We start from the raw sequence: 16,583 nt of genomic DNA, 5'->3' as shown, positions 1-16,583 counted from the left end.
AACTCACCAGTCTTAAAAGTTTGGTGTGTTTGTTGGTTTTTATACATGTGTATTGTGAAATTCTGTTTTGACCAGTAGGATGTGATGTTGGTTGATTTCTTATGCTCTTTAACTTTAATTCCACTCCGAGCCAAGGTTTGATGACAGCATTAATGTGTATTGCTGTAGGATTGTGATATTATTATGCAGTAATTTTTTTAATCAAAATATTTTACTCTGAATGGCCTGTGATACTGATAAAACATACAATCCAAGCATATTATTTATAATGTAAATACTAAATGTCATCGTTTGCATTTTTGAATCCAGTTAAAACAAGTCATTGTCATTTTTTGGTATGATTTTTAAAAAGCAGCATTATACACGTAGCAAGTCTGCAACTTCCTCCTTTGTTGCAGTGAACAAAGGTTGCACTTTTATGTACTTGCTTCACTCTGTTTTCATAAACAATTGTTGTAATGATCAGTGTTGCAGCCATTTCCAATTTTTAACATTGTGTTATCTACTGTTGCAAAATATAATGTTGTTGATCTCAGATCTTGCCAAGTAGTGCTTCTATGTTTGTGTGCATGCAGAGAGCGGAGGGAGTGTTGACAGTGAGTTAAAAAATGAAAAAAGATTGCATGCGAATGAAAAAAAAAAGTAACATATACACACAAACAAGCACACACACACACAGATGTACACGCACAATCTCTCTCTCTCTCTAAGATGGCAAAGGCAGAATCTAAATGATCGCAGCCATTCTTTTATGTAACGTATGTCTGCATGTTCACATAACAGATTCAAAACGTTCTAAGAATAAAAAGTACCACGTTTTTCACCATCAAATTCAATTACATATCTGCACACCACACGTTGAGCAACCCACACACATTGAAATCGGGTTGAATCTTTTTTTACACTAAAAGTAATAGTCATGTGAATAATGTTAGTTCTTATCTGTATTGACGATCCATTGGTATAGACTGAGCTAGTAAACACGATTTCAAGGGAAGTAAGCATAGAATTAGCAATAATAAAACCAGCTCTATCATTACAGCTGTGTTTTTTTTATTCACTTGCATTCTTTGATGTTATTAAATAACGTTGGGTGAAACTTTTAATAGCTTTAGCATGATTATGAAACGTCTGCACAGCTAAATTCCATCTAGTTGAAAATGTCGCGAGTTGGCATTCATGAAAATTTTTTTTATAATTATATATAAAGAAATACAAACATCATCAAAAGAATTTAGACACGTAATGGTATACTTCAACAGTTGCTAAGAATGACATTAACATCACATCACAACTGCATTAACACTTAATTTCTTTTTCATAAAGTTTTGAATTAAGGATCCTGCAATGATGGATCAAAACGAAGTTGGTGTATTCACATGTCTTCCTAAGAAAGTTCTTTCAGCATTGAGATGCACATTTTCATGCCATAGTTCTGCAAGAATTCACAACAAAATGGTTGAAGTACAAGATACAGATACAAGATACAAGAAATTTTATTGTCCTCATCAATACAAGGAAATTTGGCATGTGTGTGGCAAGACATAATACACTGAAACATAGACATTTACAAAGCAACAACTGAAGTTCAATATCAACACACCCTTACGCACACATACCCACTACTTCAGACACACAGGCTACATGTGCCCCTCGGACGTACGCAACCCACAATTCACCCAGCCATACAACTCCACATGCACTTACTCATTCATGCAGCACTCTAGCGCCCGGCCATGCACAACTCACAAACTGGAACCCTCGTACGGCTACATATGACACCCGCACAAACATTACAGCCTCAAACATCGTACTAGATCTACAACTAACAAGCATACATCCACTATCAAACACCGAATACATCATCACACATTACATCATAACATATTGCATTATAACACACGCACAAACATTACAACATCAAACATCGTACTATAATCTACAACTAACAAACAATCATACACTATCAAACACCAAATATATCATCGTACATTAAATTACATCATACCCCCCCACCCCACCATACATTCACAATCGACACAGAATACATCATCATACATATACATTACATCATAACCCCCATACATACGCAATCAACACATAGTACATCATCATACATTACATTACATCATAACCCCCCCCCCCCCCCCCCCCCCCCATCATACAAAGTAAACAGACGTCAACATTTCACTCTTACCCCCCTCCCCCCCCCCCCCGCCAATCACACGTCCTCTACTCTACTATCGCTCACACCTACTACACATCACCCATAGTCCTCCAAGTCACAGTTCACAGCACTCATTGTCCTTCCGCAGTCACAGTTCACATCACCCATAGTCCTCACATCACAGTTCACATCACCCATAGTCCTCACAGTCAAATTTTACAGCACTCAAGTCTATCTAGCATACTGTCACATTCACAGGGACTGGTTGTAGAGTCGTATATATATATATACTGTACATATAGTTCTGTTCTGGATCTGTCTGGAGATGTCATCACTGGAAATCTGTTCATGATATATATAATGAAATTAGGAAGCTGCGTGAAGACAAACTCCCTCCTTGAGTCAGTTACATGATCTTGCTGGTTGGTTTGTGAAGGAACAAGTACAACTTCTTGTGTTCAACCAATCCTGTGCAGCCAGAGCTTGATCTTTTCTCTCAATCGGCTCAAAAGTTTTACCAAATACCTCTGCCTGAATACCACTGTACCAGCAACATTAGGTCCGAAAGATTTTTTCTGGCTTTGCCCACCATCCAGTAAGGCAAAAAAACTCTGTCAATGATGAGGAGCCACAAAAAGTAAATTTTAAGGGGCTTATTGTCCGTCAGGTCTTAATTGCCTATATTGGACATGAATTGGTTTATACGATTCGAGTTTTTACGCCCTCACGGCTTTTGATGTATGCGTGTTTAGGTGGTATCAGCCAACTGCACTTATGGTAGAATGACCAAGATCTTTAACGTGCCATTGTGGTGACACGGGGGTGGGAGATGGATACAGTCTCTGGGTCTGCACATAAAGTTGACCCGTGTCCGTCCCGGCCCGGATTCGAACCAGCGACCTTTCGATCACAAGTCCAGTGCTCTACCACCTGAGCTACCCGTGAGGAGCCACAACTCACCAACTCGCATATTATATATATATATCTACTTTATAATGGCTGCACACAGGTGACGACTCGCAGACTGTATCATAGTGTATGCATGCAGTGACTGTCTCACATAGAAAGTGTCAGCATTTGTCCTCAGTGAAAATTATACCATACCACGAACAAGCTTCTCTAGGTTCACATAAGTCATTTCCCACACATCTCACATGCACTATGTTGTACGTAACGTTCATCAAATCCACGTTCACACCTGTGACACCAGTCTAAATTTTCCATGAAGAGGTGTTGACAAGATGTTGAAGAATTTCTTGTAAATGACTACACCACTCTTCACCGGTTCGTACAAGGGACTGTCTGGATAAGGCGCAAGCTTTTCACAAGTTACAACTACCTTTCCGTCAGTCATCGAATACAGCGTGTTGTCCCTTCCGAGTCGTACATTTTCTCCTGGATAGTAACGGAGACCCAACTGCCGGACGAGGATCTCACCTCCGTGAACAAATCCTCCGTCTTGTCGCTTCCAGCCTCGCCCCTTGCCAGGTGTCCTTTTGCGCTTATTTCTTGAGGTAGTACCTGCTTTCTTCGAAGCAAGCCTTATACTAGCGACATTGGCTAAAGGAGAGACTAATTTCGCGAAAGTGTTCATTAGAGGAGATTTCAATGCCATGAGGGTCGCCATTCTGGAAGATGTGGACTAAGGGACTTTACTCTAGTATGAAAAACACTGAAAAAGCGTTCGACCAATCACAAAACGTTTCTCATTCTCTCGCGGGAACATTCGGCTGCTACACATGCAGAAGAACTGAGTTCGCTTCAAACCTCACTTGCAAGCGGTTCAGTCAGTCGCAACGGAAAAATCAGCTCATACAAGTAAGTCGGCTAAATAGATAGTTGTTACTTAGGAGTTAGGTTTAATATTTTTAATCTGCAAAGGTTATTGAACGTGACAATGGCTTTGAGTTTTGTTTGACTTCGTCAGCTCTTGCTAACTGATGTAAATGTGTTCTGACCTTTGAAAGCGTCGAGGTGCAAATTGCGAGTTATGACAAAAAAATCAGCACGTGCATCTCGGCTTTACAATACTTTTTATTCTGTGTTCGAGTGTCAAACATTCACAACTCACCTTTTCTCTTGTTGCTATCAGCATGGCAGCTTACACTCACAGGCCCGCTCACCGTCATTCAGCAGTTCAAGCCCAAGAACATGGCTACGATGTGGAGCTTGCATGTGGTGAGCTTGTAGACAACAAGTACATCTGTCCCATCTGCCTGAGTGTGATGTGTGATGCCATGCAGACTGTCTGTGGCCACCGCTTCTGCAAATCCTGCATCACCAGAGTTGCTGGGTATTTTTCTTTTATTCTTATTTTGACACTAACCACTCACCCCTTTTTCTCTAAGTAAAGTCTTAGTTAAAAAAAAAAAAGTACGACCTGCAAACTGTACAAAAACTTCTTTTGATTGCAACTTAGTCAATGACCATCATAGTAAACTATCAGCTGTGGTTCTGCTGATTTAACCTTTCCTCAGTTCCTTTCTTCCATTCCTTTCTTTTTTGTTCAAAATGAGCTGTTTACGGACATTCATAACCGTAGGTTTAGGGTGAATCCAGGCTACCTATTTCTGATAAGGGAAAACTAGGATCATCAGCTGGGGTGGACCTTTACCTCTTTTAGGCTCTGTTCCGCAAGTCCGGTAACTCAGCAAAATGAACCAGGAGCTGACAAATTTTGAGGTCGGGTGGTTGAGCCAGGAGTTTGAACTCACTTGACACAATTCCTACCTGACTCTGGCAGGCGGACAATTGTTACATACAACCCTGATGAGAGATTCTTGTACTAAGTACATGTACCATCTAGTAAACGAATTATCAGAAGCAAAGCTAACCAAGGGAAGCAACTGGTGTGATACTCGCTTGGTGTTGGATTTACACAGGTTGTCTTCAGTGCTCTGTTTAGATGGAATAACTAATTTTTCTTTAAAATAGTTGGTGTGTCTTTGTGTAGTCATAATCTGTTTTTCTTTATTGTCACAGAGACCGACCCTGGGGACGTTGCCCTGTGGATAAGACAGCACTTCGTAGGCCAGAACAGGTGTGTGAAACTAACCTAACAAGAGTGTTCTGAATTAAAAAAAAATATAAAAAAACTGCAGCAGAATTCGAAGCACAGAATAATTTAATTTCTCTTTTTATTTATCAATGTAATGCTGCAAATATATATCTCCTGAAAATTCTCAGGAATCTGCAGACAAATACACATGATGTTAGCTGAAAAAATGAGTAGGAAATGCTTGCAAATTTTTTTTCTTTCTCAAAACCACATGTATTTAATTTTAAAGCCACAAAACAGACACAATTTGTGTACATTGTTAGGCACAAAAAAGTTGGTTTAGGGTAACACGACTGACCCTGTTTTTTCCCCGCTGTCCCTAAAACTTTCTTTTCATTTCTCAAAAAAACAACTTATGGCACATTTTGCTAACCATACTGAGTCTAAAGGAAGTAAATAAAAAAAAAAGAAACAAGTCGCGTAAGGCGAAAATACTACATTTAGTCAAGCTCAGTCGAACTCACAGAATGAAACTGAACGCACTGCATTTTTTCCGCAAGACCGTATACTCGTAGCATCATCTGTCCACCGCTTGTTCTGAGCGTGTTTTTAATCCAAACATATATCTATGTTTTTGGAATCAGGAACCGACGAGGAATAAGATGAAATTGTTTTTAAATCGACTTTGGAAATTTAATTTTAATCATAATTATTATATTTTTAATTTCCAAAGCTTGTTTTTAATCCGAATATAACATATTTATATGTTTTTGGAATCAGCAAATAATGACAAATAAGATGAAATTGTTTTTGGATCGTTTTATAAAAAGATATTTTTAATTACAATTTTCAGATTTTTAATGACCAAAATTATCAATTAATTTTTAAGCCTCTAAGCTGAAATGCAATACCAAAGTCCAGCCTTCGTCGAAGATTGCTTGGCCAAAATTTCAATCAATTTTATTAAAAAAATGAGGGTGTGACAGTGTTGCCTCAACTTTTACAAAAAGCCGGATATGACGTCATCAAAGACATTTATCGAAAAAATGAAGAAAACATCTGGGGATATCATGCCCAGGAACTCATGTAAAATTTCATAAAGATCGGTCCATTAGTTTACTCTGAATCGCTCTACACAGACACAGATACACCACGACCCTCGTTTCGATTCCCCCTGTATGTTAAAACATTTATTCAAAACTTGACGAAATATAAAAAGCAGACCTACCGACCCTATCTTTTTTGGTCACGTTACCCTAAACCAATTTTGTGTGTGTGTGCCTTATGTTCATGAAATTTCAGAATGTAAGTCTGTTTTTCTTTCTTCAGCTTTTCAATGATGTTGCTATGCGTCGTGAAATCTTGTCATTGAACATCAAGTGCAGAAACAGCAACAAGGAATGCACATGGACAGGGGAGCTCAGAGATTCTGAGGTATGTAGTCCTTTTTTCTTTATTTGGTTATTGATTTATAGTTTATAAAAGATTTATTCTGAACCTGAATCAAATTTAAAATGAATTTTAATCTCACATCTCAGATGTCTACTAGCAGACGGGGTCCTGCTTATAGCAAGTTTAACAGATTGTTCAATCATATCTGCTGTAAGATCTTCTTTTAGGAAAGTACTGCTTACTTTTTCTGGCTGCCTGCAACTTCAGACAGGTACCCAAGAGTCGTTAAGCATTGTCCAAACAAAATTATGACCGACAAATCCTGAAACTTTTTAGGAACTTTTAGCATCCCTTAAGCACGATTTATAGCAACCATTATATTTTTCTTTAAGCGGTTGTATTAAAAATCCTTGATTGATAACTTGTTTGCTTGCCTTGGTCCCGTTACAGACCCATTTGAAAGACTGTCCTTTGGAGAGCATGACCTGTCCACTTGGGTGTGAAAAACAGTTGCTGCGTGGTCAGATGACAATGCACAAGGAAGAGTGTCCAAAGAGATCCATTGTTTGTGGGCACTGTAAAGAGAGCATTGTCTTCAACAAGATGCATGTAAGCGGGTTGAAGTCTTCACTGTAAATGTTAGTTATCAGGATTTATCATCAGGTTGATAATTGACCTCTTACATTTTACTTCATTTGGGGGGTTCTGGTATTGTTGAAATAGTTTTTGCCAATCTAATGCTTTTTTTTTTTTTTTTACAATTTGCTACTGAATTCCCCCTGCCACAAACAGTTACTTAGAGGATAAAAAGCATGTTGTCAGGGGTGGGACTTTTCCGCGTCCGCGGAACACAACTTACAAATTCTGCTGGAGTAATCTATTTTTCCGCGTCCCATTTCATCACAGTATCTATAACTTGTTGACTGAATGATATGGAGAGAAGTGAAGATGGAACAGAACACTGGAGGCTTGAGAGTTGAATTGTGCTGACTGAAAACTCCTGATAACTATGTCATTTTGTGCTTCAATGCATTGAATCATACTATTGCCAGTATTGGATTATGGATACATGGTTCATTACGTAAGTATGCACCATTACAATGTTACCATGTGAGGAGGATGAGGAGAATGTTTTTTTTTTTACCTTATCCAAACAAGTTGAATTTTAGTCTCAGAATGCACCAGATTGTACAGATTTTAATGTAGCATTTAAAAAAAGTCGGGAGCATGCCCCCGAACCCCCCTAGAAAAAAAAGGGATTTCCTCTTTTTTCATTACAAGTCCCCACCCCTGGTTGTATTGTATTTACCAGTTTTTCAGGCACATCTGTGAAACAGTGGAAGCAACAGGGATGTATTCATGTACAGGTTTGATACTCTATTTTTCTTCTAGGCTCCAGCTTTCCTTTTGTTTTCTCCCTCACCCTTTTATTCAACCACGTTGTGCATAGCTGTACTTTAATTGTGTGTTTTATGGGTTTTTTTCAGAAACACGAGGTGGTGGACTGCTCAAGGTATCCAGTTTCCTGTACTCTATGTGGACAAACGGGGGTACCTCGAGGTGAAATCGCTCACCACATGGATTCAACCACAGGCTCGTGCCCACAAGCTAATGTTGTTTGCAAATTCCTTTCTGTGGGCTGCCACTTTCAGGCAAGTTTAGGTTTTATTTTTGTGGATAGCTGGGATTAGAACTCAAGTGATTACAAGGAGCCATATGGTTCAGAAGGAAATATTACTTAGGTATTTGAACACTGCATTTGGCTTATTTTGGTAAACATTTGTATTTTAATTATACTGTGAACACAATGACTAGTTTCAGTGTGTCTTGGGGGGGGAGGGGGGGGTTGGGCTAGAAGTTACTAACTTACTAGTATGACATTCCTTACGCTTCAGTTTCATGTGCTTGTTGTTCATGTCAATACCTTTCATTTTTAACAGGACAAACGCAAAGACATGGTGAAGCACTACGATGCGAACACGGAGTCTCACTTGTCCCTGCTGATGAATCAAGTTGTAAAAATGACAGTGACCAATGACATGCTGCGTGATGAACTCTGCACAGCTAAGGGGTAAGGATAAAGGATAATTTCAGTTGAGCTTGAAAAATGAGATAACCAGGCATGTACAGGCATAAGTTACTTGCATTATGAATGATTTTGCAGGGCTTGTGTTAAATTTTAGCTAATGGAAAAGTGTGAAAATGAAACAGAAGTAGATTGTCCAACTATTAGGTTATGACAGTCCCAAATTTATCGGTGAACCTCGCACGGGGCTTTATCAGGTTCTTGCACAGGTTAGTTTTGAATGAAGGATGCGACTCTCCTACGTTTGAAGGTTTTAGCAAGGACTGAGAAGCTTTGTCGTCATGATGCATGGTGTGTAATGATATGTTTGGTGTTTATGATGTTGGTATTCGGAGGCTATTGCATAGGTTCACACTATCAGACGAATATATTCAATAGGTTTATTCACTAGAGTAGAGCATAAAGGAAAAGCAGCATACAGTATCAGAGCTTGGTACAGAGTGAAACTCATTAGTACGTATAAGGATGTTGTGCTGGCAAGTGTAGAAAACATCATGTACTCTTATTTTAACTGATGGTACCAGTGGGCGGGGATGTACCTCAGTCGGTAGCGCGGTGGATTTGTATCCAGTTGGCCGCTGTCGGCGTGAGTTCGTCCCCACGTTCGGTGAGAGATTTATTTCTCAGAGTCAACTTTGTGTGCAGACTCTCCTCGGTGTCCGAACACCCCCGTGTGTACACGCAAGCACAAGACCAAGTGCGCACGAAAAAGATCCTGTAATCCATGTCCGAGTTCGGTGGGTTATAGAAACACGAAAATACCCAGCATGCTTCCTCCGAAAGCGGCGTATGGCTGCCTAAATGGCGGGGTAAAAACGGTCATACACGTAAAAGCCGTGGGAGTTTCAGTCCATGAACGAACAAACACTGATGGTACCAGACAATGGGAAGAGGTTAGAGGTCAGTTAGGAGGGAGGCTTGGTGGTGGCACAGTTGATAGTACATGTACCACATGGTGTCATTTAAATGTATTATGGTGATATTCTTAGTCTGTCACAGTATTCTCATCCATGATTCTGACCTGTTATTATTCTTGCAGAAAACTTACAGAAACCAGCATGCAGATTGCTGAACACACGGAGACAATGAAACAGCTGAAGGAGAGAACCGTCTGTGGGCGTCTGCTGTGGAAACTGGACTTGAGCAACATGCAGCCTCTACCCAACATGGTCTTCAGCCCTCCCTTCTACTCTTCGTGCCCTGGTTACCAGGTGTGTGAAAACTTACTTGAATGGATGACAAATGGTAAAGGTTGGTTACTTCAACCTCAACTTAAGGTCATTTTCATCTAATTGTTTACAGTGGGGGGTTATAAGCCAAAATGAAGGTGTGTTTTTTGCAAAGCCTAAAAACACACTAAAGGGTGTGAGAAAATTTTTTTCTTGCTTTCTTGTCCATTGCACCTGTTTGGTGACTGAAACTTCAGCGAAGTTAAACTTTTAGATTTTAAAGACTTGTTGAATGTTTTGATCTGACAAGAGAGGGGAATTTCTTATGTGTGAAAGGGACACATTTACTTTTTTGTGGTCTCCACTTCCACCCCACACTGAGCATTTTTTTATTTTTAGGGTTAGTTTTCTGTTCATGCATTTTACATTGACATTTTTTTCGCATTTCAGATGCGACTGAGACTGGATTTCCGTGGAGTGAGCGATGGAGAAGATGTCTACTCTTCAGTGTTCCTTGTCCTTCAGAAGGGAGAATTTGATCAGGACCTCATGTTCCCTTACAACGGACAGGTTATGGTGAACCTGCTGCCACAGAGCAGCAACCGCAATGTTTCCAATCGCAAGGTGTCAACTGTCATCAAGTGCAAGGACATTCCTCGCAACATCACGGGCAACACCAACGCTCGCGTCAACAGTCGTGGTTGTACGCGCTTCTTGAAACAGAAAGAGCTTCTGTCCCCGGTGTACAACAAAAACAATGTGCTGTACTTTGATCTGAGTGTTGTCAACCCCAGCGAGAATGACGGAAACCAGAATAGCGGCAGTGTACCACCAGCCTCGAACATCCTGGTCTCACCCCTCTCCCCGGTCTCCAGTTGATGATGCAGATTTTCAGTACAAGATGGTTCTGTCTATTTTTTTTACTTGTTGACATTCTTTTTACGTGTGGATTTTTATTTTAAAGATGAAACAGACTTTCGGACAACTCAGATTTCTGACTTTTACTAATCTGAAAATAATACATGCTATTTTTAAAAGGGACAAATTTTCTGAATTGAAATTGTTCAGGATCATCCGGTTTTCACCATATTCTTCTGAAACTAGGTTTTAACAACAGTTTTGGTTATCCTTGGAACCTGATCTTTACAAAATGTCTATGCGAGTATTTTAAGCAATATTATGTTACCTCCTGTCTTTCTCAAAAGGATTTTATGTGCAAATTTATGATATTGTGTTCTTTTTAACTATGTACAAAGCTATGATGGCCACAGGTATTTTATTAAATGGTCTTTTAATATATTTCCATTGTATAAAGCCAATGATGTATGATCCTTCTGCACGAATCGGTTTGCTGCATAATTTCAAAGAATTTCTATAAATCTATGTTGATACACGTCACATAGAACATGTTTACCCTGTCAAGTATTTATTTATTTATGACAATAAGAATTTTGGGACTGGTTTTTCGTGTACCATTATCTAGGTTTTGGGACTAAAGATGTGAACAATGACTGATAAAAAAAAAAAAAAATGTAAGGCTCGGGCCCTTTTAGAATTTTTTTTCTTCAGTTTTTAAACTATAAAAAAAAAGGTATTCAGTGACAACCCTCTGGTACTTTGTACTACCATTGAACAACTCCTCTTCCATTTCTTCTGTCTGTCTGTTACTCTGTATCTATACACCTTGCTTTCTCTATGCTTTCTTCTCTCCGTCTGTCATATCTCTGTCTCTGCATATTTGTATTCTGTCTCCTTTTCATTTTCTGGCTTATTGCATCTTTCTTCTCTCTCCTTTTGTAAATATGTACATAATAAACCTGTGGTATTCTCACTGTTGTCTTGGCGTTGAGGTGTGAGGCTGAGAGAGCAGCTGGGTTTATGTGACAAGGAAGGGTGACATGTGTGAAAATCCACACCAGCTGTGAAAAAATGTTCCTGTCCACACAGCACTAGTCGGTCAAAAGTACACAGGAAGCATCATGTGGCTGGGTTATTTTTAGTGTTGTGAGCCCTGTTCAGTGTAAAGCCCACAGCTGGACTGTTAATAGATTCTGTCAACAGCCCTGCAATAAAAAAGAACACAGCAAGCAGAATCTAATGATTAAACCATGTAATCCTAAACAAATAGAACATTTGAATGACATGAAAAGTGTGAGTAGGTTGACCTTCAACTCTATTCTCCCACCTGTAAGTAGTCGATTTCAACCAGAGACGTTGATTGTATGTCTCTAGATCAACATATTTAAAAACTGGGTTATAAATCATTTTTATTTTCATTTGTCCTTCAATTTGTGTAGTTTCAAAATACAGAGAAACCCTCCTTTTAAGACCAAAAATCGGGTTTTAAAAATTAGGGTTAGAGTTTTAAAATAGGGTTAAGTTAAAAGAGGTTATAAACAGGAAATCAAGGTCTTGAAAAGGATGAATTATAAGTCTTAAATGGGGGGGGGGGGGGGGGGGGGCAGGTCCTAAAAGGGGGTTGCAGTGTACTGCAATCCAATGTTCACACTATATCAAGTTGCAACCCACCCCACCAGGCATATATTTTGTGAGAGAAAGTCCAGAGGTCTGGCTCTTCTTCCTGGCACAGCTAGTTGAGTTCTGACACACTATTTCAAGTGTATCTGTACTACATATACTTGTATAAACCTAAAGAGCACTTCTTGCTAGTACAGTCTTGTGAATTGGCACATTGCCCCTTTTTATGCAGTTGAGTTCTGATGCACTTCTCTTAAGTGTACCTGTACTACTCATAAAGAGCACTCCCTGCTATTTTTCTGACTTGAGCACAACAGAGTTTAGCCGAATCCGGATCGAAATTGTTGAGTGGATTGAATCCTTTAGACTACAGGGAAATAAATGTCTCAAAAAGCTTTTGCCAAGGTTTGCGGTCAGATTAATTGTCACCCATAGCAATGCAGTTTAGGGCTCCCTTTTCTTCCGTACTGGAGCGTGAACATTATCCAACGGGACCATTTTGGGTTAGCTGTGAATCTGTTATTAAAAATATGTCCCAATAACCCACAGTTAAACGAATCCACAGAATCCAAGCAGAAAAATGTGTTCCCATCATTTTGCATGGTTTTGGTTTGTTTGCTGCAAACTCATGATCGATCTGCCGTCTATTATCGATGATATAACACGAACTTTCAAGTCGGGATCACCGTATCTCTGTCTTGCCGTTAGAAACAGCACAGTTATTGACCTCTGGCTGTTTAGGTTATTTTGAGATCAATGGTTCAAGTCCTTTTTGAGACGGAGGTATGCGTCTGCTGCAACCAATGAGAGCCTCAGTTAATTTAAGGTGCGTTATTTTTAGTATATGACCGCATGGATTTGGCAAGCTGCCCAAATTTTCTGATGCAACCCTCTTTGGTCGCATTACCGTTTTGCGTCACAAATGTGGGCGATATCAAAAGTAGTCCCAAGACTATGAACACAGTAAAGATGCTGATTACCTTACCGCGCAGACATTCCTTTAATGGTAGTTGAAGACAATATTTTAGAAACCATAAATGCAATTTGATCCCCAAAGTTATGAGTGCAGAGTAAAAATCAAGTGTAACGCGGACGAATCTGCCTGCATCACGGTAGTTTCTCCTCGCGACACGAGCGGCCGCGCGCCATTCTCTTCCTTGACTCTGATTGAAACGCTTCCACCGACATTTTGGGAAGATGTCTGCCTAAATACTGCACCGGGCACCCGCTCGTGCACCTCGCACACTTAAAATCACAATGGCGTGAGTAGATTGTTTTGATTTTGGGTCATGTGGCTTGATACTTGAATTGTTTCGAGGAAAAATATGGCATATGATCGGTGACTTTGACACGTGGACATACGGATTGAAAAGCTTTTCTTGACTATCTCTGTTGCTACGGATGTTTCACTAATGATGTTACACTTTTATTAAATAACAGTCCTTTACAGGCATTTAAACCACCCTCTTCCAATATATTCATGATTTTCATTTTGTGACAACTGTATAACTCTGACTTGCATTTATTTTTCAGTACCCACAAAGATGTTCTCGCCATATTGGCAACTACGCTGACCTACGACGACGAAGAGTTTATTATATTTTCATCGTACAATCAACTAACCAAATCTGACGATGGATGTGTTCGAGATGGAAGAGTTTATGCAGCTGGGGGACGTCTGGGCCCAGACGTTCGACGTCAGCCACTTCGATGACCTTGAGGTGACCGAGGCCAAAGATGGCCTCCATGGCTTCAGCTTCAAGCCCAAACCTCAGGCCGACGTTCAAGTCGACTTGCTTGAAGACCTACTTGACTCCCCAGTTGGAGGTAGGTCCAAACCTATTTTTAATGGCAAGACTTCTTGTTGCTTATTTGTATTCTTGTAATTAGAACTTTAAAATTTGGTTTGGTTGCAAGCAGACTGGGCGTTGTCAGTTCTCATTTCTTGATAGACCCCATCGGTATTCCTAGCTCCAGGGCCTAGCATTGTAACCCGTTCGTCGTACTTTACGCCGAAATAACATCTCCAGTACGCGGAACTCGATTTGGTGCACGCCGAAATGAAAAAACCTGTTATTCCCAAACGGTAAACCCAAAGTCCCAGCTTTCGTTTTGTGCGCCGTTCGGTTCAATTCTCAATCGGTTTGACAGTTTGCTTGAGCACCCACTTCCTCTGGCATCGCGCGTGCATGCTTTGTGCCGGTGTTTTGTGGCTCTAGACTTGAAATAATGTCTCGAAGCGACATTGTTGAACGTGGTCAGCCATTCAGTGACAAAGAATTCAGGTATTCCTGGAAGTGGCTGGATTTCGTTCCGAAGGCGGAAGGCAGGTCAGAAGAAGTAATGTGCCGATACGGACATTGGCTCCGAAAGGTTGCTATTTCTGGCAAAGCATACTGTCAGTTGTGCCGGAAAGAAATAGGTTACGCGAACAAGGGCTTCGCTGCTATCACAGGCCACTGTGAAACACAGATGTTGGTGAAGGCATAATTTAGTTGCTCAATCTTCTTTGGGGGGGGGGGGGGGGGGGGGAGGTCATTTTAGGTATATAAAAAAATCTTCAAATTCGGGGCGCCTTTGTAAGCTGAACTCACTTTTTCCAATGCTAGGCCCTGTAGCTCTCGTAATCTCTCGCAAACTTCAGAGCATAGAAAAACATGTGGTACATCGATCTCTGCGAGCTGCACAAGCCAAGGTTCGAAGTTCTCGCACTGTTCAAAGCATAACAAAGAGCGTATCTCGCAAGAGATGCTCAGATACCGAAAAGGTCTGTCCGTCTGCACATTTTATTGAAATTTATCCTTCAGTGAAAAAATGTATCGTGGGGTAAAGGGCCTTTCAATTTCATATAGTCTTGGTGTATTTAATCGTATAGTATGAATGATTCAGCTTGAACCAGTACTTCATTGTGCCGTTTTTCCTGCTTCAGGTTACCTGGGGTTGGAATGGATGGAGCAGCCAACTGTGTCGCAGTACCTGCCAGTTCCAGTCGCTGATGATGGCCCTGTCACCGGCGAGTCAATTACTGATCTTCTGGATGACGACCTGTCCTTCGAAACACCGACCCTGGTCGTGGAGGACAAGAAGCCAGAGCAGAGCACTGCATCCGTTGAGTTCCTGCAGAACCTGATACAGCAGCAGGAGGAGATGATGGGCCTGGTGAAGGTCAAAGTTGAATCACCTGTATCATCTGCGCCTTCATCTCCAGAGGCACAAGTTGCTCCAGAAATTGACTTTAGTGTTACAGACACAGTTGCTCTGGAAGATGTATTTGACAGTGCGAACGTGGAATTCATCCAAGCACCTTTGTCACCGGAAGACGTTGAGAGTCTCTTATCTTCTTCACCATCGCCATCAACCATAGACACATCCAGTCTTTACTCTGAAGATGGTTCATTGATTTGCAATTCATCAGAGTTGTACGAGGTTGTGTCAAATGATGGACAGACATCAAGAGGTTCTCCATACAGTAGACCGCGAAGTTCATCTAAGAGCACAAAGTCCAAAGGGCGCAAACAGACTGCAAGCATCAGCCCAGACCCAAGTGAACTTGAGCTTGAGCTGATGAGTAAGAAAGACAGGAAAAAACTGCAGAACAAGAATGCAGCGATTCGGTATCGCATGAAGAAAAAGGCTGAATCTGATCATAAAAGATCCGAGGAGGATGTTCTCGAGCAGATTAATTCAGAATTGAAAGAGAAAGTGGAGGAACTTGCACGAGAGGTAGGGTACATGAAAGGTTTGATCAAAGATGTGAGGAAAGCCCGTGGTCTTCCTGCTCTCGTTAACTGTACATAGTCGAACGCATCACCTGTGTTCATTGTATATATGTCATTGTCATCAGATCTCATTTGCGGTGTCCTGATGTGAAAGAACTGAAGTGAGGATGCAGAGAGAGATAGCTCAGGGACTGCAGTTTTAATTCAGAAATTCATTTCTTTTGTAAAATGGTCACATTGTTCATTTGCTGTTTTGTTCTTCATTACATTCATTTGAGAAGAATCAAAGGATAGAACTTGGAAGAAGCTAAATTTCATAAGCATTGCAATTAAACAACTGCTGGTTGTCCATGTAGGTATTCTTGTCATTTGTTGGGTTTGATTTTGTAAATATTGGTCATGTAAATAATTTATTATTGTACAACTACTCCTGGTCTTCGTGTTCTTTCTGCTCACTTGAAATTTGCTGTGAAACTGGTGTGTGTCTGTGTGTGTGATCTCTGATTGAGGAGACATGAGAATCAGTCCATGCACGCAAATATCACAATTGCAGTACTGCATCAACATGTGAAAG

The 16,583-nt window shown here is 40.4% G+C and overlaps 3 protein-coding genes across 3 annotated transcripts in view; all 3 read left to right on the top strand.

Annotated features, from left to right (window-relative positions):
- LOC138958621 (tubulin alpha-1 chain-like) overlaps window positions 1-16,583 on the top strand; it is a 98,733-nt gene that overhangs the window by 45,173 nt on the left and 36,977 nt on the right. The gene's annotated exons all lie outside the window — the stretch shown is intronic.
- Window positions 3,877-11,767, top strand: LOC138957246 (TNF receptor-associated factor 6-like). Its single transcript, XM_070328394.1, has 9 exons — window positions 3,877-3,985; window positions 4,260-4,460; window positions 5,150-5,207; window positions 6,495-6,599; window positions 7,008-7,166; window positions 8,045-8,209; window positions 8,498-8,628; window positions 9,683-9,854; window positions 10,263-11,767. Exons 2-9 carry the CDS (start codon window positions 4,261-4,263, stop codon window positions 10,689-10,691), a joined length of 1,419 nt encoding a protein of 472 aa, XP_070184495.1. The 5' UTR covers window positions 3,877-3,985; window position 4,260; the 3' UTR covers window positions 10,692-11,767.
- Window positions 13,394-16,436, top strand: LOC138958603 (cyclic AMP-dependent transcription factor ATF-4-like). Its single transcript, XM_070329804.1, has 3 exons — window positions 13,394-13,552; window positions 13,824-14,117; window positions 15,220-16,436. Exons 2-3 carry the CDS (start codon window positions 13,925-13,927, stop codon window positions 16,086-16,088), a joined length of 1,062 nt encoding a protein of 353 aa, XP_070185905.1. The 5' UTR covers window positions 13,394-13,552; window positions 13,824-13,924; the 3' UTR covers window positions 16,089-16,436.

Source organism: Littorina saxatilis, linkage group LG2 (assembly GCF_037325665.1).
Source record: "Littorina saxatilis isolate snail1 linkage group LG2, US_GU_Lsax_2.0, whole genome shotgun sequence".
Classification (NCBI taxonomy): Eukaryota; Metazoa; Mollusca; class Gastropoda; order Littorinimorpha; family Littorinidae; genus Littorina; species Littorina saxatilis.
The sequence above is the reverse complement of the archived record's forward strand: the minus strand, read 5'-3'. Positions and strand labels throughout refer to the sequence as shown.